The sequence below is a fragment of the Haliotis rubra genome, unplaced genomic scaffold, assembly GCF_003918875.1.
Source record: "Haliotis rubra isolate DU_JTF1 unplaced genomic scaffold, ASM391887v1 Scf118, whole genome shotgun sequence".
NCBI lineage: Eukaryota > Metazoa > Mollusca > Gastropoda > Lepetellida > Haliotidae > Haliotis > Haliotis rubra.
Window position 1 is genome coordinate 908,279 of NW_025765092.1, and position 27,243 is coordinate 935,521.

General features: G+C 45.8%; 2 protein-coding genes across 2 annotated transcripts in view; one reads left to right on the top strand and one right to left on the bottom strand.

Moving 5' to 3' along the window:
* Positions 1-1,907: 1,907 nt before the first annotated feature.
* On the bottom strand, positions 1,908-7,753 carry LOC124259101 (yolk ferritin-like). The gene is made up of 7 exons (XM_046693196.1): positions 7,596-7,753; positions 5,493-5,596; positions 4,586-4,732; positions 4,267-4,341; positions 3,561-3,623; positions 2,900-3,028; positions 1,908-2,171 (listed from the first exon to the last, which is right to left on the bottom strand). Exons 1-7 carry the CDS (start codon positions 7,660-7,662, stop codon positions 2,031-2,033), a joined length of 726 nt encoding a protein of 241 aa, XP_046549152.1. The 5' UTR covers positions 7,663-7,753; the 3' UTR covers positions 1,908-2,030.
* A 1,256-nt stretch (positions 7,754-9,009) lies between these two features.
* The window catches only part of LOC124259120 (structural maintenance of chromosomes protein 3-like), a 54,020-nt gene continuing 35,786 nt past the window's right edge, over positions 9,010-27,243 (top strand). The window contains exons 1-11 of the mRNA XM_046693216.1: positions 9,010-9,101; positions 9,601-9,676; positions 9,832-9,870; positions 10,956-11,095; positions 11,503-11,582; positions 11,763-11,841; positions 12,356-12,473; positions 12,826-12,940; positions 13,415-13,475; positions 14,224-14,304; positions 14,769-14,933. Of these exons, the coding sequence (XP_046549172.1) occupies positions 9,087-9,101; positions 9,601-9,676; positions 9,832-9,870; positions 10,956-11,095; positions 11,503-11,582; positions 11,763-11,841; positions 12,356-12,473; positions 12,826-12,940; positions 13,415-13,475; positions 14,224-14,304; positions 14,769-14,933 (969 nt within the window). The 5' untranslated portion in view covers positions 9,010-9,086. The remainder of the gene's footprint in view (positions 9,102-9,600; positions 9,677-9,831; positions 9,871-10,955; positions 11,096-11,502; positions 11,583-11,762; positions 11,842-12,355; positions 12,474-12,825; positions 12,941-13,414; positions 13,476-14,223; positions 14,305-14,768; positions 14,934-27,243) is intronic.

Consider the following 27,243-nt stretch of genomic DNA (forward strand, 5'->3'; position numbering starts at 1 on the left):
CTCTAGCCTCTTCTTCTTAGCGTCCTCCTCTGCAACAACTCTCAGGCCGTTGACGATCCTGCGTGCCGACTTGTCAGACTTTGGCACCAGAAACGTCCTCTCGACGACACGGAATCCATCGTCACGGCATACGTGGTCTTGGTTGATGATGATCTGGCTCTCCCGAACTGTGTACACCACAGTGACCTCAACCTCCTCCTCCTTCTCAATTGGTGGCATGACTTCCCGACTGGAGAAGCCGAAGGGCGTCAGCCTCAGAGAAGTGGGGTCGGCCATCAGAGACTGCATGCAGGAGCGGCGAGAAACTTCTTTCTTCTTCTTTGGTTCCAGTTTCTGAGACAATTTCCCGCTGTGGTCGACTGCCAAGAAAATTGTAGTCTTATCCTCTGGGACTGTCGTTTTCTTAGACCTGAACAGCTTTTTAAACCGAGAGAATCTGGACTCGGGCTTGAACCCAGACTTCTTGTCTGCCGGTGGAGCTGGACCCACGCGGCTATTGATACACCCCATTCTCAGTGTCTGCTAGTGGAAGATAATAGTTGGAGCATCATTGCGACATAGTGACATGGTACGCTGCATCAAAGTATCCAATTGTGCCCAGCGCCATTTCCCTGACTGCGCCATACTGCCGTCTCCATGCGAATGACTTCGGAGGACGACGTCGTCAAGTCTGTGACGTCATAGAAGGGATGACCAATCATGGGGGCGTCCCTGAACGCGGATAGTAATTTTCCGTAGGCCATTTTTGAAGAATGAATTTGCAATCGGATTTAAATGATTTTGTATTTACTGAATGCGTTTCTTACGTTTTTTATTAATAGTATTTATTATACGCCGCAATACCACTGTGGGGACAAATATGAATTCCAGATTCAAATATGAATCTAATTATGACGTTTGGTATAAAATGCAGCTATTCATAAACACTGATGCATCACCACCATGTAACCATGTGTCACTATGCAGCGTTGGGGGTAGCCGGGTGGTTAAAGCGTTCACTCGTCACGCCGAAGGGTCTGGGTTCTGTTCCGCACATGGGTACAATTTGTGAAGCCCGCTGGTGTCCCCGCCGTGATATTGCAGGAATTTGCTAAACGCGGTGCGTAAACCACTATCCCATATCTCATCAAACTTAAACATGTATATGGTGCGTCAAATATGTGAATCGTATCAGCCTACTGGAATGTATAACCCTGCATTATTGCATTGTTAATTTGTTGTTAAAGGTTTTGGTCTGTTCACGTGTGATTTTCAACCCGATCGATGTGTTGAGCTTTCGGTCGCAAAACTTTGAAAAACGAGCGTTTTGCTAAAATGGATGTAAGGGTGTTATTTGCTTCAACTGCAAGTACTAGTTGGAATTGGATTTCCGTTTCCTTTTTCGTTGTTAGAAACTGCCACAGTTAAGTTTGGCTGCTAAAGCAGGTGGTACTTTGGTTTACAAAGGATGAAAAACAACTACTATGCGACGGGAATTGTATTAGGGAGCATCCATGCATGAACTGGTGTGCTGATGCGATGTGAATTCATCATCATCATCATCATCATCATCATCATACTAATATTTGTATAGCGCCAATATCCAACTCAGCTGCTCAAAGACGCTTTGAAATGTTCTTCAGTAACTCATACTTGTCGTAAGGGGCGACTAACGGGATCGGGTGGTCATGTCATGTCATCGTAACCCAGTTGCGTAGATTGATGCTCATGCTGTTCATCACTGGTTTGCCTGGACCAGAATCGATTATTTACAGACCACTGCTATATAGCTGGAATATTGCTGAGGGCGGCGTTAAACAACAAACCAATCACGTCTCTGACGCGTCGAACAGCAACATTTCCATCCTCCAATATACACCAGTTTCTCATTAGCAGGTTGAACATTATCTACAAACAAGCTCTGGTAATAGACTTTAAATGTTTATTCTGAAATCACAACACCTATTTTAACAAAAGTGACCATAAAAATTAGCCTGGCCACGACATTCATCAGGGGACGTGTTACATCAGCTTGATCTCAGGATATAACATTACTGTAGCGACTGGTCGAAGAGGTATTCGCCAAGACGGTAGTCGTTGGAGAATCTGGACAGTTGGGCCACGTAGTTTCCTAGCTTCTTAATGGATTCCACCTGTTCCTCAAGGTAGATGTGCTCCAGGGTGTGCGTCAGCTGAAATACCGAAACATATGAATTTGATTTAAACATATTTATTCAAGAGAATGGATTGGGTACAAGTTATGCCAACTTAATGAAACCGTCTCCTATTTACAGTGCTTACATGCAAAAGTGAAACAAACTATATGTACAGGGATAGAAAGATATATACAAAATGATATATACAATACAATGAATACATGAATTATTTAGATCATACACATTATATCCAATCACTGAACCTTTTGGAATTTGATATATATTTTTGAACTTCTTTAAAAATTTGAATATTGTCACTATACGGAAGATCTGCACTGCCATTTAATAGTACGTCTAGGTTTGTTGGTGCTTTAATGTTACAAATTCTGCTAATATTTTGAAACATTTCCTGTCTGATAACAGAATACAAAGAACATTCCATAAAATAATGTTGAGAATTTTCACAGGTAAATTTACAGTAACATTTGGGGTTAAGTCTGAGTGCGTGAGTGCGTGCGTGCGTGCGTGCGTGCGTGCGTGCGTGCGTGCGTCAGTGAGTGAGTTCCGTCGCATCGGCATTATTTCAGCCAGACAGCGACAAGGCCAGGTTTGCACACAAACACATTTTAATTACAAAGTCTGAAGGAGTTTCTCAAAATAAATATATTTTTTATCATTTACAAATAGAACTGTGGATGTGCGTGCATGTGCATGTGACAGGGTGTACTTTACTGAAAATGTTATATAAATGTGTTAATTCTTACATGGGGATCTTTTGTTGGTCCTGATGAAGCGATGTCGTGCAGATCAAGGAGTTCTGAGTTAACTTTTCTCTCAATCAGAAGGGCGTCTTCCATCGCCATCAGTCCGTGGCTCCAGTCACTGCGAGGCCTCTATATACAGACAATAAAACGCAAAGAAACTGATGTAAAGATTCAATGAAATGATCCCATTTCACATTTGAGCGAGGCTGCCCACTACTACTACTACTACTACTACTACTACTACCACTACTACTACTACTACTGATCGGGTGGTCAGACTCACTGACTTGGTTGACACATGTCATTGTATCCCAATTGCGTAGAACGATGTTTATGCTGTCGATCACTGGATTGCCTGGTCCATTATTTACAGACCGCTCTCATATAGCTGGAATATTGCTGAGTGCGACGTTAAGCAACAGCCAAACTACTACTACTACTACTGTTCTATTACTACTACTACTACTACTACTACTACTACTACTACTACTACTACTACTACTACTACCACCACCACCACCACAACCATTGCTACTCCTTGAACGTATTACATGTACTTCTATTGTAATTATAACTGAAATTCCGTCGACCACAACTACTTTCATATACGACTACAACATCAACAACTACTACTTCAACCACTACGAGCGCTGCCACCTACCATGCAAACTGGGTCACTCTTCGATTTCAGCAACTGTCGCTTCTGACTCACGAAGTAGCAAATCTGAAACAAAGACGAATAACCTCACCACATCTCGGTCAACAGACAAAACTGCTCCTGCTGTTGATCACTGGATTGTCTGGTCCAGACTCGATTATTTACTGACCGCCGTCATATAGCTGGAATATTGCTGAGGGCAGCGTAAAACTAAACTCATTCACTCAACAGACATAATATTGGATATAAGTGACAGTTTACCTTGACACATGCAGTCGAATGCAGTCTGTAATAGGAGACGCGACATACAACCGATGGCTAAGATTGAGCCCTCGAATGAATATTATATGAATATTACTTTAATTGAGTCTGAAAAGGTCCATCCTTGTAACCTGATTCGTTGCTCTGACTATCGACCCTCGGTTATCAGGTCAAGGTTCGAGAATTTGCTGCCTGACATGAATTAGCTGTGTTATGATGCATGCAGTTTTGTGAAAAAATACACCATTTCAGTGAGCTAGTGGGTGAGTTGGGATTTACGCCGCTTTCAGCTATATTCCAGCAATATCACGGCGGGGGACACCAGAAATGGGCTTTACACATTGTACCCATGTGGGGAATCGAACCCAGGCCTTCGGCGTGACGAGCGAACGCTTTAACCACTGGGTTACCCCACCGCCCCTTCACCATTTCCGAAAATACCACTTACACATGTCTGTTGCCTCCTACCGCTGAGGTCCACTGTCCGAGACAGGTCCTTGATGATATCGCACACGTCCAACAGCTGAAATACCAGTACATATAGGTAATAATGATAGCCGTCTTTGAAGGTCAAGGCTAGCGTCGTCAAGGTTACTGCCGGACTTTCTAAAACGTAACCACGTGAAGGAAGATTAAAATTGCCACTGATGATATTGCCTGTTTGTTGTCATGCTTGAAATGAATTATTGGTGAATTAAGTTTTACTTTTATATTGCTACAGATATACAAATATTGATTTGACTGGTCTGCGTTCTTGACCACCCTACCTTGATGTCACTAAACTGTAAGGATCCTCCACGCTTGTTAACATAGTCGATGAGTATCTGGGCGTGCTCCTTCTCCTCCTTGGATGCCTGGAGGAAGAACTTTTTGAAGCCAGGCAGCGCTACGTCAGCTCTGTCGAAGTACGACGCCTACAGGGAGGAGAACGTTGATGTGTACATGTTTTACGTGGTTATGGTAGATGGCAGCAATGGGTACGTTTATTACCACTTTGCAGCAACGCAACGTGTATGTATTACTTAAGCCAGTAACATTTTCACGAATTTTACTTACGTTGCTATGTTATACGACTTAAGCTGCTACTACAACTACGACGACTACTACTACTGCTACTACTACTACTACTACTACTACTGAAACCTACAACCAGCACCTCCACTGGGACGGAGGTTAGCCTAGTGGTTAAAGCGTTCACTCGTCTCGACAAAGCCCCGGGTTCGATTCCCAACATGGGTACAACGTTTGAAGCCCATTTCTGGTGTCCCTCGCCGTGAAATTGCAGGAATATTGCTAAAAGCGGCGTAAAACATCACTCATTCACTACTACTAAAACCTACCCGCAACACCCCCACAAGTAAGTGGGACAGAGGGTAACCCAGTAGTTAAAGTGTTCGCTCGTCACGCCGAAGACCCGGGTTCGATTCTCCACATGGGTACAATGTGTGAAGTAAGTAGGTAAGCCTGTCAACTCAACCTCGGCATCTACTACACACCCGTATGTTAGATCTAAACATGTCTGATGTCTGTTTACATACATTCATACTTCAAACACTTTGACCACTTTTCGTCTTTGACAACAGTTGCAGCCTCTACCGTCTTTGCGACAACATCCTGTTTGCAGCGTCTACCCCGACAACACCCTGTTTGCAGCCTCTACCCCTACACACTCACATAGGCCTGGTAGAGATAACTGGCCTGCAGCTCCATGGTGATCTGGGCGCGGATCTGGTTGTTGATCTTGTCCGCATACTGCTGCTTCACCAGGGGGACGTAGCCTGCAATATGCAACGTCAACATCATCGACAACATCATCAGCAACAGCACTATCCACATCAAATCATCGTAGACATCAACAACTGAGACGCCACCAAAGAAATCACCAAGAACGTCATTAACGTCAACATCAACAACGTCAGCAACTTCAACAACAGTGATGTACGATGTAAGAGCATGGTGTAGGGATGTCACGGGGACGGGGAACACATTAACCAGGGGTCAAATGTAGAGAGAACCTGAATTAAAACAATGTAATATTTAATTTAACATTCATTATCCACCAAGCGGTGTATATATGTATTTCTTTAATCCCGATGTTAGGAGCATGTGTATTGTTTATCTGGGATTCTGTATGTATGTGTATATTTTACCCGGGATATTGTGTGTATAAGTGCATGTTTATCTGGGATTTTGTCTATATGCATGTTTGATCCGGGATGATGTATGCATGTTCAATTTTTTATTTGGGAAGTCGTATGTATATGCATTTCCATCATTGGTGTTGTGAATGAGTGCATTTATTTTATCCATGGGGCTGTCTTTACATGCATGTTTTTAATCCGGGATATTGTGTCTGTATGCCTTTTGCCACCGAGGTGTTGTGTGTAGGTGCATTTTTCAATTCCGGGTGTTTAGAATATGTATATTTTTTTTATCCAGGATGTTGTGTGAATGTACATATTTGTTATCTAGGATGTAGTCCATCATGTTCTGTGTATATTAGTCTCTCGAACAGACCCTGAAGCAAATATATCCAAGAAAGCCCACACAAGTCTAGAAAATGTGGCAAGTCTAGATTTCCACAGCTTCTGAAAATGAAGAAAGTCTCAGGGCTCCTTTTCATTATATATTTTTTTTTTACTATGAACTTTTTTTTCAGTAAAATATGTTCATTTCAGAGACTTGATGTTAGTCTATGTGTATATGTGTCCGACAGCAAACAAACAACGCAATACCGTGGCGATGACGTGTGGTATCTCGCCTTCAGCAAGGATAACGCGCAGTTCTGATATCAGTACCTACGTGGGGTCAGGTAATGCCGTATAATCAGATGACACTTAACTCTACATTAGGTTGGGTCTTGGGTTGTTGTTTTTTTAAATTGTGGGCTTTTATATGGTATAGTATAGTGTAAACGTTGAATAATAGTGGCAAACATTTTTTGAGTATTGAAAAATATATCCATATTTAAGTATCATTTGTATGAGAGTTATTTAGCATAAAGGGATTTCTGAGAATGGAAGTTATCAATCATGAAAATATTAATACAAACATAATGAAGAACCACTTATTAAAAGACTGCACATTGCAAAGTAATATCGCAGAAAAAACGTGTCAGCTGTAAACCCTGATCAGGAATTTCTCGCAGCGACTGAAATCGAAATATTTGACTTCATGAACCTTTCAGGAAATATGAAATAGATAGAACAAAACGGTGATCTATACAATCATCTGTATAACTCATATGTAAAAGGCTGTCGAGCACAATAGAGTGTCCCCTTGAAAAGATTGGACCCTCAAAACGAGGAATACATTAGGCAGAAAAACGGACTGCAAAACTGCGAACTCCAGGTCCAAAACTATGATGCCGTATGAACTTACGCCATGATCGAATAACCATTTTAGCCACTGGTACACAAAAAGTACACAATCATATACTCACTGTTTCTTTTGCTCGGTAATTATACGGTAATTGTTAAAGAAATCCTTCTTTCGATTAAATGAAATGAATATTTGTCCAGGTATCTTGTCAATGACGGGATGGTTTACATAACGGATTCAAAAGGAACGTAACCAGCTAGTGATAGACAGTTTATTCAATATTAACGTACAACAAAATTAACTTGTCCAATATACATAGACATTACAAGGACGAATTTCAAAGGAAATGCTACCTATATATGGTAAAAGTTTCGCAAGTATCACTTGTCTGAGGATTAATCAATTATACGATTTCAAAGCTTTAAAATGTTCATTTCATGAACAAGAAACTCTTACCATCGTCTGCGCAACGAGACAGGCACGAGTGGAAGAGAACCACCGCTACTACAGTGAGGACGCGCATCTTTGCAGTAAATGGATGGAAGGAAAGAGCTCTCCCTGTCTCACGCCGAAGTTGGGCTGCTGTTATGCGATAACAAGTGGACTTTGTTTAGCTTATCATGAGTACAAGCTTTGCTTGATCACTATTCAGAACATAGGTGGTAGATAATATATAAGTACTATAACTAGGCACATACAACCAATAAGTGTGCACAGTGACGTTTCACCTGATTATGTTATCTGCGTTGAGTGACCATTATATATCCAGGGTTAATAAGCGAGGTGCTGTAATCAGTTTAGAGTGAGTGCAGTGTTATAAAGACAAAGATAGAACAGCATTTTCTACCTCAAAGTCTAATATGCTTGCTGTATTTCTTCAGATAGAAATACGCAGGAATCATGATATACCATGGACAAAAGTAACTGCGATCATGTTCTTATTTTTATTCTTATTTTTGTAGAAGCTCTTAAAGCAATACTCCTGTTTTTTGTTGAAGACTGAATGTGATTCTTTTCTCTCCGGAAAAAGCATCCATGGTCGAAAGTGAAAAGCGATTGAGGTGTGAATTTCAAATGTTCTTACAATGAAATGTTCTTACAGTGGCTGGTCTGATCTGGCTTTTTGTTGGGTATAAGGCCTCAACGTTCATATCGTAATAATTTGTATTAATATCAATAGATTCATTATATCCCAGTTTCCATAAAACAGACGAGACACTATATTGAATAACCTATAGTAAAGCATGATTAATGCAAGAACAAGGGAAGTTACTCTGTCTTCGTGTAACTATAGTTACATTTGCCTTCAGTGTAGGACATTGTTTTTCCAATTTACTGATTTACTAGCATTCAACGTGACGAGTGTAACTTCGAGTGTACTTTATTTTTCTCTGATTAAGGTGGTTATATTTATTATAAATTTAAAGTACCTCGGGGGATATGATCAGACCTCTTCTTAGTCATATTCCAGCTATATCACAGTAGGGATTTGACTTTACACATTTTACCCATTTGGAGATTCGAACCGGTGCTTTCGAAGTCACGAGCAAAGCACCTACGAAAATATGACGGTTGCGGTTACGTCCCTTAGTTCGTAAAGCATTCGGAACACTTCGGACAAATACGTTGAGCCAACTGAGTCGAGATAGTAAGCACGCTGATCGAGTTCCAATTGGTACAAATGCCGTATATATCATTAACAAAAAATATATTTAGCTATAGAATAATTAACGAAATGTTTAGATATCTGTTTTGATATCGATCCGTAAACCCTATATTTTTATTTGATAGTTTTATACCAAATAAACGTATAATTGTACTAAAGTTTGATGTTAATCTAGATGTCGTAAGCGATGTATTTATAATTTGCCGCCATTTGTTGGGGTTTGCTTTTGTTGCAAATGCCGAATGTACATAATCTAAAACGCAAACGGTAGATGATCGACGATGTATATTAAACAGGTAAAGTAATATGCATTTTCTATGTTTGTTGAGCTGTCATTTTTCTAAGTTTTGACATGCATCGCAAGCGCCGATCAATCCCAAATGCATACACAACCTGACAAACGAAATGTTGTCTTTCGTATGATTAGTCTTTTGTTTGATGTTAAATATAACATAGGTAAATGCGATCTGTTCTTTTTTTAAATTCTATCTACAACCACTCACTGAGGAGACACCACTGAAATAGTGCAACGGTTTCATAATGTTCAAAAAATCATTTAAAACTATAATGCACATCGAAATTCATTTAGTTTTAAGGTCAGCCAGACGTCAGGCACAATTCTGTTTGTTAGTTTGGGTCGAATGTTTTATTGGAAACATGTTTGGAGGAAACTATATTGTTGCCTACCTCCGGAATGAATTTTCTCATCCGATTTTTGATATGTTGAATAAAAATACAAACATCTTCACTTTCATTGCAAAATAGGCCCAACTGTGTTGACATTTTGTCTTTCAGCTTGTCATCCAAGGGTTCCGAAGTTACCGGGACCAGACAGTTGTGGAACCATTTCATCCAAAACACAATGTTATTGGTGAGATTTGATCTTGTGTTTTCAGTATGTTCTGTGAAAAGTGAAGTTACTTCTTAATCTAATAATGAAATGCATGATGAACTTTTTTTGTGCATGTTCGAGAAAATGATCTTAGTGATTATAGTCATTTTAATGAAACGTATTTTTGCTTTCAGTTGGAAGAAATGGATCTGGGAAAAGTAATTTCTTTTATGGTAAGACATTTGTCACTTTTTTAATGGTATTAGTATGAAAAAAATTGTTATTTGGATCGGTTTTCTCCAATTAGAACAATGTGCAGACAATTTCTATCCTTTGAGTCTGACAAGATTTATTCAGTAATTCCCACCACTCCTCCAGTAAAAATATGCATATATATTGAGTGTGTAGTTGAGAAATCACCCAGCTTTTTAATGGCTGCAGTCCTTGGCATAACTGCACCAAACAATCAGATGCAAGTATTGATGTACAGTAAGCAAACATGGCAGGGCCTTGAGGAAGAGCAAAGTCTCAAATTGTTTTATGTTATGACAGTCAAATTCACAATGCTGATGTGTCTTAGATAATGAGTGAGTAAGTTCGGTTTTACGCCGCTTTTAGCAATATTTCAGCAATATCACGGCGGGGGACACATTGTACCCATGTGGGGAATCGAACCTCAGCGTGACGAGTGAACGCCCTGGCCAATACGCTACCTCACCACCCTTCTTAGATAATGATGTCACTTCTAGTAACTTAGTTTGGTTGGTTCGGCTTAACATCGCACTCAGTAATATTCCAGCTATATATGGTAGCGGTCTGTATATGACCAGGCGGTCCAGTGATCAGCAGCGCCATTGCGATACAATGACATGTGTCAACCAAGTCAGTGAGCCTAACCACCTGATCCCGTTAGTCTCCTTTTACGACAAGCATGGGTTGTTGAAGATCAATTCTAACCCAGATCTTCATGCAGTAGCAGTACTATCTGTGTTGTATGCAGGTTTTAAAAAAATACATCAGTACTTATCAAAGCCTATGCGAAACCTTGCATTGCTGCAGAAGTATAGTATCGGAGGCCATGTTAAACACTCCAGTGATGCACAAGTATCAGAGTTTTACGCCGCATTTAGCAATATTCCAGCAATATCACGGCGGGGGACACCAGAAATGGGCTTCACACATTGTGCCCATGTGGGGATTCGAACCCGGGTGTTCGGCGTGACGAGCGAACGCTTTAACCACCAGGCTACTCCACCGCCCGTCCACGTCATATGAAGAAATGGTATGACAATAACTCAAAATAATTCACTATTTCCAGCCATCCAGTTTGTGTTGTCTGATGAGTTCAGTCACATGCGTCCGGAGCAGCGCCAGGCATTGCTTCATGAGGGTACCGGACCCAGGGTCATCACTGCCTTCGTCGAGATCATCTTTGACAACTCCGACAACCGAATTCCAGTAAGTTAACTGAGACATGACACTCTTGTGTACAACTCTTAGTGTTGTGTTGTCTTTTGTATCAGGTAATCAACTAGTATGTACAATATTCCTTTGTCATTTGACTGGTTTGTTTTGTTGTTAAACACCACAATCTGTTAATAATGTGACCTGGAACAAACAGTGTAGTTATTGACGTCATGAACGCCGCGGGCATAAAGTGACATGCATCAACAGTTAATCTGACCACTCAATCCTGTTAGTTGAATCTTATGACAGGCATTGGTTGCTGAAGACCACTCATCCACCTGGGTCTTTTCTGGTTGTGTCATTGTTGTATGAAGCTTAATTGTAACAAAACATTGTCACCAATTTGTTTGTGTGGTCTAGTTTGGTTTGCAAATCACTGTATTGCATGTTCATTTCAGATTGACAAGGATGAAGTTGTATTGAGGAGAGTCATCGGCTCTAAGAAGGATCAGTATTTTCTTGACAAGAAAATGGTCACGTAAGTTCAGCAAGAAAAACGTTTTCAAAACCACCAGTTATTGCTAATAATGGACTAATAGGTGATTTTGCCTATGAAATTTACATATGACTTAATTTATTCCATTGTGAACAAAATACATTAAAGGTCAGCTGTGATGAATTATTTGATTGATGTTACATGGCAGTGATGATGTTGCAGTAAGACAGATGTGATGAACCTACTGGAGAGTGCTGGTTTCTCCCGAAGTAACCCTTACTACATCGTCAAACAGGGAAAGGTGAGATACAGGTGACAGTTTGGATGTGGAGGAACATTCATGTGACTTGTAGTTTCTATGTGTGTTTTTTAGTCTGATTTCATTTGTAAATTCTTCCTAGCTATTCTTAGTAAAGGCGTTTTGCATATTTTAAATTTCAACAAATGGAATATGATGAAAATCCCTTTTTGTATCAGACCAAGTGCCGAATTTTATAATACCACTTGCTTTCAGCTTAGTCAATAATTAAGTTGCGTTCACAAAAGCAGCTAATTTCAGCATCAGGATTAGATATGATCATTAATCTGAAGACATGTGAAATTACCCCCCACCCATTCCGTGACCTTAACTCCCTGTCTGTGACAGCTGTTTAATGGGCTTGTTGAATTTTTGACTCATGGTGACACTTCTTTCCCTACCACCAGCCCTACATGTTAGAGGAGCCATGAGCATGTCTCCTACTGAGATCACTGCTTAACTTTAACTGTGACGTGTTATGGTTCTCACCAGTGACCTAGATTATGTCATGTTTCAGATCAACCAGATGGCAACCGCCCCAGATTCACAGCGTCTCAAACTGCTGAGAGAAGTAGCAGGGACCAAGGTTTATGATGAAAGGAAAGAAGAAAGTAAAATTATTCTCAGAGAAACAGGTGAATAAAATTAGATTGTTGTGTTTGAAATGTTTCTGCATTTGAGGAGGTAGGATTTCAGTCAGCCTTGATGATGATCTAGGATTATGATAACAACATCATCACACAATGACTGAATGTCTGTCTCATTGTAGTAATGTAATGACAAGCATGGACTGCTGAAGATCAGTTCTAACTGGTGAAGATCAGTTGGTTGTTTCTGTGAGGACCTATCACAACGATATGTTCATGTGTTGTCAGAGGAAAGCGTGAGAAGTTCTAACCTGGATCTTGACAGGTTGAGTGATAGGTTGGTAGTTTCTGTGGGGATGTTTCTAGCACTATGTCAAGCACTATGTTCATGTGTTGTCAGAGGGAAAGCGTGAGAAGATCAACGACCTGCTGAAGTACATCGAGGAGAGGCTGGATACCCTGGAGTCTGAGAAGGAGGAGTTGAAAGAGTACCAGAAGTGGGACAAGATGAGGAGGTATGACATCCCTCTTTAGTTGTACCGTGTTAATCCAGTAACCCCTCCCATGTACTTACTACAGGGAATGTTTACATACATGCACTGAACATTGATTAACTATGATTTGTATATCTGGAAGTTTGTTAATATGGGTGAGGGTTTTGGGGGTAGCCTGATTGTTAAAGCGTCCACTTGTCACGCTGAGGATCTGGTTTCGATTCCCCACATGGGTACAATGTGTGAACCCATTTCTCGTGTGCCCCGCCATGATATTGATCTAATATTGCTAAAACTTGCATAAAACCATACTCACTCACTGATATGGGTGAGTTTATGTTAGTATAAACAAGCGCACACACATCCATGTTGCTCTGTGAATATAAGTATCTTGAATGCAATATTAAACCATATTTTACCTGTGGGGGATGTATTAATATTTTAGGTGTTGCTTTAGTGATTAGTGATATAAATGTTCTTCTGTTTTGTTGTCAGATCTCTTGAATACACCATCCATGACCATGAGTTGAGAGACACAAGGAAAAAACTGGATGAAGTAAGTTGAAGTGCGGCATACTGACAATTTTTGTCATGCATCGAGCTGTGGTTTCATGCTTAATTGTTATGCATAATTGAGTAGTGAATACACACCGTATGTGCTGGTAATGATGATTAATGGTAACTTGTAAGTAAAAAGCAATAGAATTAGTGCATTTACAAGCTGAACACATCAGGTCGGTCAAACTCAGTAATATACCAGCAAAATGTTGGGGATTTTAAATTATTGATTCGGGAATAGGAAATCAAGAGCATTATTATATTCAACTGGGATATAACTTCATGCATCAACCAAGTCAGAGCCCGACCCCTTATCAAATTGATGGCTTCTTCTGATAAGTATAGTCACCTCGCACATTAAGCCAGTCATGGTTTGCCGAAGACACATTCTTACCTAGATTTTCAAAAGTGTGACCCATGAAGATCTGGATTAGAATTGTTTTTCAACAACCCATGCTTGTCGTAAGAGGTGACTAACGGGATAGGGTGGTCAGACTTGCTGACTTGGTTGACACGTTATTGAATCTCAGTTGTGTAGATTGATGCTCATGATGCTGATCACAGCATTGCCTGGTCCAGACTAGATTATCTACAGACCGCTGGAATATTGCTTAGTGTTGTTAAACAAACAAGCAATGCACTAAGGGTGTAGTCCATTGTACAGTGTCCTTCATGTGTCATAATAATACAGTCTGTGTCAGACTGCTAGTGGGCTAAACTGTAGGAGTTTTCTCCCTTTATTTCAGCTACAAGAGAAGCGTGACAACAGTGGTCAGATGAGTCAGAAGCTTCGGGATAGTCAGCAACAAGCAACAGACAAAGTCAAGGTAAGTATTCCACCGTTAGTAGCATAAAAGTGTTCAAATAAAAGATGAAAGTCTGTTTCATGACCCTGGGGTCGATGGGTTTAGGTATTGTAGCAATAGATGCCAAGGACTCAGGGCTTATTATCTAATGTTGAAAGTACTATGAACCATTTGTTTGCTTGCACCAAACCTGACCACACTTCTCTGTAATGCTACCAAGATACAGCTGAGTTACTGTTTGTTGTTGGATGAAACTCATTTCACCCATAGGGGGCGGTGGGGTAGCCTAGTGGTTAAAGCCTTGGCTCGTCACGCCGAAGACCCGGGTTCGAATCCCCACATGGGTACAATGTTTGAAGCCCATTTCTGGTGTCCCCTGCCGTGATGTTGCTGGAATATTGCTAAAAGCGGCGTAAAACCAAACTCAGTCAGTCAGTCAGTCATTTCACCCATACCAGCTAATACAAACACATATCTGTGTTCAGTCCATCAACCGAGACCTGAAGGACCTGAAGAGTCGGATGCAGACCATCTTGGATGAGAAGGACACAATGGTGAGCGAGAACCAGGACCTCACAAAGAAGAAGGCCAAGCTGGAGCTGAACATCAAGGACATTGTGGATGAGATGGAGGGCAACACAAGTGCCAGGGTAAGGTGCAGGAGAGTTACCTCCCCTGAATGATGGAACAGTGTCAGATTCTGAGATCAGTTGCTTAGTATTGTCAGATTGTCTCTACTTATCATTTATGTAAAGATTTTTAAGTAAGTTGTCAAGAAATCGTTGTAAATATTCCAGATGGTAAATGTTAGTAATGTACATATTTTTAAACTTATCCTATCTCACGGTATGCACTTCTCTCTCTTGATTCGACACTGAGTGGAACGATGTAAACCTTTTTTTCCATTGGCCTCTCTTGTCCATCCGCCCAAGCACTCCATGCTACCCTCATTATCATGCAAAGCATGCGGCATCCACCACTAGCTACCCACGTGACTATCTCTGAATCATTATTCTCTTTCTTGTCGCACTTGAGTGTGAACGTGTTTTGCTTTGCTCAGTGTTTTCAACTTAGTTTACAACATGGGGAAAGCTGACCAGCCATAAAAGAGCAACAATGCTCCCAGTGTAATAAAGTGTTCTCCACGAGTGTTCCACATGCGTATTGTGTTGACTGTGTGGGACAGTGTAAATGTGTAAATGCAAGGATCTTACCTTCGAGGCGTTTGGTGACTACACTCCGGCTTGCTCTTGTCGTGTTGCTGACAGAGCTCGTTATGCCGCTTCACTTGACGGACCCAGTCCCTCCAAGAAAGGGAATTCTTTTTCAGAAGAAGTCCTCCTTGGGGTACTTATAGGCATTAAAATGTCCATTTTGAAACCTACGACAGTTGTAACTATATTTCAATAAAAATATTTACAAAACGAAAAAACACGCTCTGGGCGCTATGAGACCATTCCCTTACAGGGCCTATTCCCAGCTGGCCCCCACCGCAAGAGCAGGTAACTCTAGCCGACAACCTCGCGACCTCACTTTTCATGCTGTCGCCTCAGAAGACAGACGGCGTAGTTCATTGTGAAAAGGAAATCAAAATGAGTGTTACAGAATCAACTAATGTATGTATGGTTCCTCTTTTCTCTCGCACGGCTTTAGTGGAATTGTAGGTTGATTTTTTCATTCATGATTGTTGTAACTTAGTCGGACAGGCTCCATTTTCCAGCCATGCTGCAGGCAAGATGGCGGTCGGTTTGGCTTCCTTCTGTCCTACGGTTGTAACTTTTGCAGTTACATCGCTTAGGGGAGGGTAATTTCTTATTATTACTATGGTAGGTTTGCCTAACGCTTACACTTTCAGCAAAAGGTGAGTTGGGGTAAGTTTTTTCATATAACATTTACGCTTATATATGTTACGCGAGGAAGCTTGCATTTTCACCCTTGTTCATGATATGTTAAAGGGTAAACCTGCCTTAGCTTTTCACATAGGGTTTATCGCCCGTATGTATTATATTTTACGGTGTTGCATATATGTGTGTTTTTAGACTGTACATCAGTTTCCATGATAAATGGTTCTGTTTGTTACAGTTTCACCCGCGGCGCGGCATGTGCGCAATGTTGCCACCTCAGGATTCGCGACGATGTGTGCCTACGTTGTTTGGCTGTTGAACATCATGATGATCAATCGCGGTGAGAACTGCCAGATTTTCACCAAAGACGACGGCGAAGCCGCCGCTCCGCAGACTTTTGTTTTATACAAATCTGCTGCAGGCGGGGGACTTATGGGCACAGGACCCACCATCTAAAGTGGCTAAAAGCAAGAAGAGTTCTTCTTCTTCTAGTGGGGTGGGGGGGTGCGGCCAAGACGGCGGTTAAACCTTCTTCCCCTATCCCTCCACTTCCACCACTCAATCAGAATCTGCACCCGTATGTATTAATGATTTAACATCCATATTGCAGCAACAGATGACTTCGGTTCGCCGCTGATCTCGACGCCGATGTCCGGTCTCCGTGGAGGAGATCGCTTCCGCTCGAGTTGGCGGTGCTCAGAGGTCGCCTGTCGGGGTTCCTGCCTCGGCCCGTCCGGGACGGTTCTACCCCTGAGGGGGTCGCTACCTTGAGCCTTGGCTCTGGTGACCCTCTGCTGGTGCGCCTGTGGCTGGCCCGAAGCCGGCCGCTCAGCGCAGAGTACTAGCGTGTTGGATACGGGTCTGCATCGCTTGCTACCAACTCACAAGCGGGTTTCCCCGAAATGCCGGTGCTACCGGCCTACTCGGCCTTACGCTCCTTCGGGAATCCTGTCTCGCAGGCTCTTCCTGGGTCCTCGGCAACCTGGCTCAACCTCGAGCCTAGGGTCGGTCGGGCCAGGCGCCTTTGGCTCTTATGGCTCTCTATCTTTGTTCTGTGGAACCGACTTCCGCGGTTCTCGGAGGCTTACTCTGATACCGAGAGTTCGCTGCCGGGGAGCGGGAGGAGGAAGCCATGGATGACGACACGGGGCATGAGACGCCGGGGAAGGTTCCTTCGCTGAGTCCGCCCCTGCGCAAGTAAGGGAACGATTATGCGCCCTTTTGCCAGCAGGTGGTCGTGGCCGCCAGACGACCCCGACCGCTGGAGTTTCGGCTCTCCGGGAGGCGCTGTCTTCGCGGTCGGTCGCCGAGGCCCACTTATGGCGATTTTTTACCGCCACTGATCAGTGAGGTTATTAACCCTCTCCTTCTCAGGAGGCCGGTCACGCCGATCTTCCTGAGCTGAACCGGCGCTTACCTGATGGGAGAGAGGGCGCTTTTACGACCCCTGGTGGTAGACGAAAGTGTATTTATGCCTCAGTCGCCTCTGGAGGGTCATCTGGCCATAGCCACGCCGTCGGCTCGTCAGGGTCGGCGTCGCTTCCCTTTACTTCTAACAACCAGGTGTTGAAGTCGGTCTCATCGCCTTTGAGGAACAATACCGTAACGCCGCTCAACACCTTAAGTTTCAGTCCACTCAGCATACCTCTCGCCCTGCAGAGGAAGCTGGTGGACAGGAGGGCGGGACGACGACGGTCGCCGCCCACGCGCATGGTGAGCTTCACGGAGGTGCATTCACATCTGGCACGCCGACGCCATTCGTCGTCGGCTAGGCCAGATGATGTGTCCGCGTCATGGGCCTCCGCCGGTTGTGGCTGTCTGTGGCCAGATACTCACCGCTACACAGCAGGCGCTATTGTTTGCCGCTCAGGATGGGTTCAACCCTGTTCTCGGGGCATTGACAGTGGTCAGGGAGGCCGCTGAGGCGTTAGCCAGTTTAAGGACTCTAAGCCCTTACTGGAACAACCCCTCACTGCTCGCTACCGCCTTCCGGCCCTGTGCTTCAGCTTACCCTTCCTCTTCAGGAAAGGAAAGAAGCCGGGTGGACGGGCTCCACTTCAGGCACGTAGAGGGCAAGGGCAAGGGTAGAGGTAGGGGCAAGGCTGCCGCCTCTCAGCAGCATTTTCAGAGGAAGGGGAAGTCAGCCCCGCTTTTCCAGTAAGCATTCCTCCGAGCCCTTGTTGGTCCCGCACAAGCAGTTGTTACACCGCCGACTGCCGGATTCACTCGTCTCTTACCCGACGCCCCTGTAGGCGTCGGCTACCTCTTCCTTCGAATGGGAGAAAGCCACATCAAATCCCTGGGTCCTGTCCACACTCAGGGATGGGCATATGCCACAGTGGTAGCGCAGGCCCTCCTCCTTTCTCCGGGATTCGCTGCGCGCCAGTGCCGAACTCTCAGGAAAAGGCCGATGTTCTCCTCGTGCGAGGTCCAGGCGCTGCTGGACAAGCGCAGCCATCCCGAGGTGGTTCCGAGGGGCCAGGAAAATTTAGGGTTTACTCAACCTATTTCCTGGTTACCAAGAAGGATCGGAGGGTTCAGACCCATTCTCAATTTAAAGGGTCTGAACAGTTTGCTAGAGGTACCGTCCTTCAAGATGGAGACACTACGGTCGGTGATCTCATCTGTGGAGGCAGGGATTGGCTTACGCCAATCGACCTCAAGGACGCTGCATCTTCATGTACCCATGCACTCCCCGAAGTTCAGGAAATACCTCGGTTTTCCTTGACGGAGGAGTGCTATCAGTTTAAGTGTGCTCCCCTTCGGCATCTCCACGCGGCCAAGGGTGTTCACAAAACCATGCTAGTGTTAGCTCAAGTCGCCAGGGCACAGGGCAACTTTGTTACCCGTGCATCTGGACGACTGGCTGCTCAGGCGCTTTCCACTCACTTGAGTCGGGAATCCACACAGACAGTGATGGATATTCTCACCAGGTTGGGTTGGGTCATCAACCTCAAGAAATCGAGCTGGTTCCATCCCCAGGATCTGGTTTTCTTGGGGCGAGATTCGAGACACAGCAGGGCTTAGTCTCTGTCTCAGGACCGCATTTCCAAAGTACAACGGGTTGTTGTACAATTCCTTCAGTCCGCCAGGGCCTCAGCACTGCAGCATGGCTTCAGTTGCTAGGCAACATGGCGGCGACGGTGGATGTAGTTTGGCATGCGCCGCCTGAGGATGCGACCAATTCAGCAAGCGTTAGCACAGCTGTGGTCACACTTCGGGGAGTTACGACTATCCTCCTAACTCCAGAGTGGCTTCATCCTCACCTCAGGTGGTGGACCCGACACCGGAATCTAGTCAGGGTATCCCTCTGGAGACCCGGTGCCCTACGCTCCGCGATTCAGACGGGGGCTTACTCCCTCACAGGTGGGGGGTCCTAGGGACTCACAGCTTCCGGACTTTGGTCCGTGAACGAAGCGACCTTACACATCAGCGTCAACGTTAGAATTGAGAGCGGTCCGACGGGTATTCGAGCGCCTTCATGGAACAGGTTCGAACCGTGGTTGCCTAGAAATGGACAATCAAACGGCGATGTCCCTATATATCCTGAAGCAGGGCGGTACGGTGTCTCCGTCACTCCTCCAGGAGGCGTGGCAGTTCTGCTGTGGTGCGACGGTTCAACACACGGGTATTACCTGTGTATCTCCCGGGGGAGGACAACGTACGTGCAGATGCACTCTCACGTCGTATCCTGGCCCCTCACGAGTGGTTACTCGACCGGGAGATATTCGGGGCTATCTCCCAGTTGTTCGGGTCGTTCCAGGTGGATCTGTTTGCCCCTGGGGTGACGAACCAGACTCCGGTGTTTTGCTCCAGGATCCCGGATCCGGGAGCAATCGCCTCCGATGCCTTCCAGCTAGATTGGACGGACAGGGTCCTGTGGGCGTTCCCACCGATATCTCTGATTCTGGCTTCGCGGAGGGATTCGACTAACTTACAGTATGAGGATAGATGGGCCTGTTATGCGCGCTGGTGTGGAAACAGAGGGATACTTGATCCCTTTTCTTCGACTGTAGTCGAAGTTTTGGAGTTTTTACAGTCCCGGTTAGAAGCCGGCCTAGCCGCGTCTACTATCCGAGGCTACTCCACAGCTATTTCAGCTTTCCACATTCCTACCGAGGGTGCCCTTTTAGGACAACACCCTCTGGTTCAGCGTTTCTTAGCAGGTGTGGACATAGTGCGTCCGGTCGTCCGGACCGGACCAGTCCACCATGGGAGCTGTCCATCGCTTTAGATTGGCTATCTAGTCCTTTCTTCTACGATAGGTCGGGATTGTCGCCCAACTGTTAAGTTGGAAAGCGGCATTTTGGTGGCCATTACTTCAGGTAGATCGGTGGGAGACATTCATGCTATGTCTTCAGACCCGGAGCTTACCGCTTTCATAAGGATAGGGTAAGTATTCGCTACCTGATTCCTACCGCCCAAAAATCGATAAAGCGCTTTCATGTCACCGCCCTATTGATTTACCTGCCTTCACGCTTCACCTGCTTCGCCTGGTAGCAAGCGCCAGAGTACATGTGTGTTGGACGTCGTAAGACACTTAAGACGTATGTCAAGAGAACACAGTCAATCCCTAAAGATAAGCAGTTATTCTGCTGTTACGAGGCGATAAAGTAGGTCACCCAGTTACCACACAGACCATATCGAGGTGGATCGTGGTCGGCAATATGTATGGGTTACATACACAAGGGTATGACTCCCCAGAGGGTTTAAAAGGCTCATTCGGTTAGAGCAGTTGCCACGCCCAAAGCGTGTCGCGGCTGCTCTGCCCATTGAGGAGATATGCTCTGTGGCTATTTGGAGCCGATCGAGCACGCTCATTCGCCATTATCAGCTGGACAAACATTCGCGTGAGCGCTGTTTCGGTTTGGGCCAGACGATTCTCCACAGTGACAGAGTAGCTGCGCCAGGCGAGTAAGCCTTGTGGCTGATTTACTCATTGTTTTATACTGGTGTCGGTATATTCTCCCTATTTTGCACTGGTGAAGGTATGTGGTGGCGGTTTTATTTCCGCTCTTTGGTATCGTATCGGTGCCTTTGGCTTCTATTTTCCATTTTTCCCGCTTGGCTGGCGGTGTGCTATGGACAGTAGTTTGTTTTGGCGAGTCCCTAGTTTTACTCACTTCCACCAATCAGGATGGGAGGTGTAGTTTTATCTTGGGGGTGTGTACCGATTGACCAATGGGCACTAAGCTTTGACTCCCAGGGTCCTACGCCTTAGTCACTTTTGATTGACATTGGCGGACACGTTGACTGGGTAAGTGTGATTTCTATTTTCATACGGGCTGTACTACGTTATCATGTTGGACCAGTGTGTCAGACAGAATGCCACTCCCGGTTTTTCTGATCTTTGGGAGTCTGTTTTTATGCTTATAAGTACCCCCAAGGAGGACTTCTTCTGAAAAGAATTATACAAACCTGTAGAGGTTATGAATTTTTGAAGAAAGTCCTCCTTGGGTAATGCTAACGCCCTCCCTCATTCTGTCTGATCCGCTCAGCATGAAAAGTGAGGTGCGAGGTTGTCGGCTAGAGTTACCTGCTCTTGCGGTAGAGGACCCAAGTTTAAGCGTCCTACTTTGTCTGCTCGGCGGTCACAGTCCCCTCCCTCGAATGAAGAGGATTTCATGAGAGCGTTGTCAGATTCTTACTTATCGGAAGACCTTCGATTTGTTGGGCTCTCAACATTCCAGCCCGAGTCCTTCGTCTTCGACCACGTCCCGGGTAGTGGTTGTTGAGACTGCTACCACCCCTCAGGATATCTCTACACAGCGGGACCTTCGAACTACGCTCTCTGTCTCTCGTTCTCCGGACCAGTTATCTCGGCAACCTGGCTTATCTGTTTCGGACAAGAATCAGCTGATCTCTACGCCTGACTGCGCAGAGCGCATGCGCAGAAGCCGTTCTCGCTCTCGTCGTTCATCCAGTAGTGAGAGGAACCAGTCTACCTCGCCTCAACGCCTGTCAGTGGTTACTTCGCCATCTCCTTCCCATTCGGCGAAAAGAAGTGTTGTTTCTTGCGTCCAGCTACCTTGGACTTATGCTTCGCCGAAGCCTGCCAGATCGAATCACAGTTTGCCGGATCACGCTTCGCCTGTCTGCACCCCTCCACCTCGACTTTCGCGGACTGTCCACCTTCCCCAGAACTTAGACCGGCTCTCTACGAAACAGCTTTCGCTGAACCGGTCTTCATTGAAACACCAGTCTAAGGTTCAGCATTCTCTGGATCGATCGTCTGCTAAACAGACTTCACCTAATCGTACCTCGTCGAAACAACGTTCGCCAAAACGGAAGACTTCACCCAGACGGCATGTGGTGAATCGACTTTTGCCGAAACGGCCTTCTTCCAAGCGGTATTCAGCGTAATGCCTCTCTCCGGATCATCTGAGTACTTCCCCAAACTCTGTTGGATCCTACAGTACTGTCTCCTCAGCACGAATGCGGCTTTCACTGAGTTGTCTGGATCAGTCTCCTATTATTATTCGGATTTGTTCACCGGATAGACCTGGTAGGTCTACTTCACCGCCGAGATACCACTCTTCCACTCGTTCACATTCAACTAAGCACACGCCTCCCTCTGCTTCGTTGAGATCGGTTCTTCGTTCCAAGTCACCTCCTCGGACTTTGTCTTCTTGTCATCATGGGACTTCCGGTTCTGTGCACTCGACCCGTCAACCTAGATCTCCTACACGTTGACTGCTGCCTATCGTTCAAGATCCAGGGATCGTCGTTATCGTTGCGATATCTCCCCTCCTCGCTCCCGTTCTCCTCAGCGGGTCTCCATTTGTGCATCCTCTCCCGGTTCGTCCCCCTCCAGACATAGATATGGTTCTACGGATCGTCGATCTAATCAACGGGGTTCCGAGCTTCGATCTCAGCGTGCTACGACTTCTAACGGGACTCCTGCCTCCTCGCGTCTCTCTACTCGGATTGTGCCAGATTCCTGGACTCCTGCGCAGGAAACTACTCCTCCCCCAGATCTGGCTGCGATGTTAAGTGCTCTTACTACTGCTTGGAATCAACAACAGGCTGCTCACTCTACGGGGAATGCTCCTCCCCTCAGACCATCTGTTACGGCGCCTAGTCCTGGTGTTCCACCTGATCCTACGTCTCCAGCACATTCGGTTGTGGATTCCCCAGAGGGAAGTTTGGACTTTGTCGATGAACCTCAAGTTTTAGCTTGGATAGTGGAGAAACTCCACCTCCCTATGTCACAGAACCTCGAGGACTTTAACTGGTGTCCTTCTCCATGAGCTACAAAACCAAACTCACTCACTCCATGAGACGAGACTTAGCGTCTATTACCTTCCCATCACGGCCTTGTATTGCTCATCTAACTACGTCCTTGGATCATGCCTTTAAAAGCCTTAAAAGGATTAAGGATGGCCTGTCTTCGCCTAGATTTTCCCTACCGGCGGCTCACTCCCATGGTTTCTAGTCATTGGCTACTGCCCCTTCGGTGGATGAAGATGTCCAAACACTTTGCGGGAAGAGGACTTGTTCAGCCTTTCTAGTTGAGGACAGAGAACTGTCTCACATGGACACAGCTATTCGTCGCTCCTTACCCTCGATCAATTGCATCATCTTGGCGGTGGACGAGGTTGCGGCATCAGTGGAGCACTCTTTCACCGATCAGGATGCTTACATCAGGGGCTGTATGTCCCTTATACTGGACCAATTTCAGATCGTACTTGACCAGCTGTCTCATTTCCTTGGTTATCTCCTGGCAGTTCGACGTCACGGCCCGCTCAATTTGTCTTCATGGGATGACAGGTTTAAGGCTGAACTCTTCCGTCAACCGTGGTCTGCAGAATCCTTGTTTAATGGCATGATTGGGGAAGTTTCAGCGAAGGTGGATCGGGACACTCAATTTCAAGTTTCGGTGGAATTATTGAAACTCCAGAAATCTCATCTGCAAGTTTCCATGATACAGAGAAGGCCTCCACGGTTTGTGCCATCTCATCCGGAACTGTGTCAGGGTTTTCGTGGCCATTCGTCCCAAGCTAGAGGTAGCAGATCCTCCCGTGGCACTTCTTCCCGACTTCCTCCAAGTCCGACCCTGGGGTTGGGAGTAGGCCCCAAGCAGTGACTCGTCGAAACAAGGGCACGACTGGGAACTCCCGCCTCCAGCCGTCCCCATTTACGACTCTCCAGTGGGCGGGAGACTAGGGAGGTTCGCTCCCAAATGGACCATACTAGATGATCCTTTCGTTACCGACCTCCTCACCAAAGGCTATCAACTTCCAGTCATCGGACGCCCACCCCTGACAGTGCATCCGGTACATCGCAGCTACCCGGCAGACCAGGTCCAGTTTCTTCACTCCACCATAGGTACGCTCATAGAGAAATATGCAGTCCAGTCTCTCGGTCTGGCGCCCAGCACTCCGGGATTCTATTCCCCCATCTTTCTGGTTCCCAAGAAAAACTCCACAAAACTATGACTCATTTTCAACATGAAACTTTTCAATGCCCACTATCTCCAGCGCCCACCTCACTTCCGGATGGTATCGATCGTCATTCTTCGCACCCACCATCCTGAAGAAAGGGATTTTCTTGTCAGCCTAGACCTTCAAGATGCTTATCTTCATGTGCCCATTCATCCGGATTCGCGGAAATTCCTCCGATTCATGTTCCAAGGGATCCATTATCAATGGGCTGTCCTGCCTTTTGGAATTTCCACGGCCCGTGGCTATTTACCAGGATCACCAAGCCGATCACCAGGTTTCTTCATCTCCACGATTTGAAGTTACATAGATGACTGCATTCAGGCACAGAGAGACCCAGTCGTTCTTCTACGTCAGTTGGAGTTCAGTATGAAGCTTCTCCAGCAACTAGGTTGGCTGTTAAACGCTGCGAAGTTGAAACTAACACCGACCCAGACCCTTCAATTCATCGGGGCAACTTTCGACACGCACCAGGGCCTGATTTTTGTCCCCAAGACAGATGGCTGAAAATTCAACGGCTAGTTCCGTTAGCACTGTCACAGGCCAGGACCTTACGACAGTGGCAGGAACTTTTGGGTCTCTTGACATCAGCACAGGCATTGACACTGCTGGGACAATTGCAACTGTGTCCGTTGCAGCGTTTCCTGCGTCCGTATCTCGTCTCAGAGAATCTCAAGGAGTTGATTCATCTTCCCGAATCCTTACGTCCTTTTCTTCAGTGGTGGCTTGTAGAACAGATTGCCGCAGTTTGTTTGATGCCGTTCATTCCAGTGCACCACTTTTTCGTCGTTGGTCGCTCAAAGGTTTTGGGGCTCACTTTCTTCATCATCAGACGGCCGGGCTGTGGTCGTCCGCAGAACGGGACTTGCACATCAACGAACTTGAGTTCTTGGTTGTTCTTCTCGCCATTTGACATTGGGCGACGGAACTTCAGGGGTCCTCCCTGCTGATTCAGACAGACAACTCCACGGTTGTCTGGTACATCAACCATCTCGGGTCGATAGGTTCAGCAATCCTTCTTCAGCTGGCGTTCGGTTCTTCCATCTGATCGACTCCCTCGCCATCTGCTTGAGCCAGACACATTCCCAACATCGCCAGATCGCTGTCCGCTCCGATCGGCCGTCTCCCCCGCGGGTGGCAATTGAACCCACAGATCTTTTCGGAACTGGTCTTCTTATCAAGGCCCCAAGTGTGGGAGCCCGGCTCAACCATCAGCTCCTGCCTTTGTCTCACCCGATACCAGACCAACTAGCATGGGATCTCCGTCACTCTGGCGATTTAAGGGCTCAGCTTACGCCTTTCCCCTCCGGCTCTTCTACCCAGAGTCACTGAAACTCCGGCGACCAGGCAGATTCTACTGCTTTTGGTCGCGCCTCACTGGCCAGTCAGGAGTTGGTTTGTCGATCTCGCACAGCTCGCAGACCTATACCCAGTTCCTCTTCCCGATCGGGACGACCTACTGTTACACCCTCACTCTGATCGGCGTCATGTATCCCTTCACACCCTGTCTCTGCACGTTTGGCGCATCTGCAGAAGTCCTTAATCGCCAAGGGGTATTCTCGGAGAGTGGCTATGGCCATCACTTCTGCTCATCGGACTTCCACCTGCTCACTTTATGATGAGAAGTGGAAATGTTTTGAGAGATATTGCACGTCCAGAGGCATTACATCTCCTGTTTCTACTTCGCCTCAAATCGTCGCTGAGTTTCTTCAGCATTTGCGGTCGTCTAAGAAGCTCAAGGGTTCCACTTTGGCCACTTACCTTGCTGTGATCAACTCGGTCCTGGCTACCACCACAGGCTCTAAGGTCTCATCGGCGGTTCCTGAGCTTCAGTATTTGCTCCGGTCCTTCAAGTTGGCCGATCAGTCTAAGAAGTTTAGACCTCCTGCATGGGATTTATCTGTGGTGCTGCGTCATTTGGCCTCGGCGGACTATGAACCCCTAGCTCAGAAGGACTTTGAGAAGATCTCCTTCAAGACCTTTTTCCTTGTGGCCTTGGCTACAGCTGCTCGGATTTCTGAACTCCATGCTTTGGACGTTAACAGAGTCCAGTTCGAACAAAAGAAGCATGGCAAAGTCTTCCTCGGTCTCCATTGGGATTTCGTAGCGAAGAATCAGTTGCTGGGACAACCTGATCGATACTTTTACCATCCCACCGTTGTCCATGATCCTTGGGCCGCATGACAATGAAGACCTGCAGCTTTGCCCTGTTAGGGCTTTGAAGATTTTTTCTTGCTGCTTCTAAAGATCGCCGCCGTCTCTGCAAGCGCCTCTTCATTCCGTTGTCCTCAACATCCAGGGCGGAAGTGTCTTGCACCACATTATCCTTCTGGATGAGAGCCACCATCCTACGGGCTTACACCTTCGCTGGGTTACCGGCCCCGACAGCTTCCAATCCACATGAGACATGGGCGTTAGTGTCTACAATGGCTCTGCATAGTAACTGCTCTCTCCACGCCATTATGGAAGGATGCTTTTGGCGATCTGACTTGGTCTTCTCCTCACGCACTACCTTCGGGACCTCTCAGTCAAGGATGTCCAAGGCCTGTACCAGTTTGGACCCCTTGTTCTCGCACAACAGCTGTCTACGGCCCACCAACGCAGATATAGGAAAATGGTCCCACGCGGTTGCTGCTTCCCTGTATTTTCCTGAATATAAGTCTGAACTTGATGTC

Excerpts from the sequence above, each read along its gene's own strand:
- LOC124259101 (XM_046693196.1), bottom strand. The coding sequence starts at position 7,662 with ATGCGCGTCCTCACTGTAGTAGCGGTGGTTCTCTTCCACTCGTGCCTG. Across the intron at positions 4,733-5,492 it reads GTTATCTCTACCAGGCCTAT|GCGTCGTACTTCGACAGAGC; the intron begins GTGAGTGTGTAG and ends TCCTCCCTGTAG. Across the intron at positions 3,624-4,266 it reads GTAGGAGGCAACAGACATGT|ATTTGCTACTTCGTGAGTCA; the intron begins GTAAGTGGTATT and ends TCTTTGTTTCAG.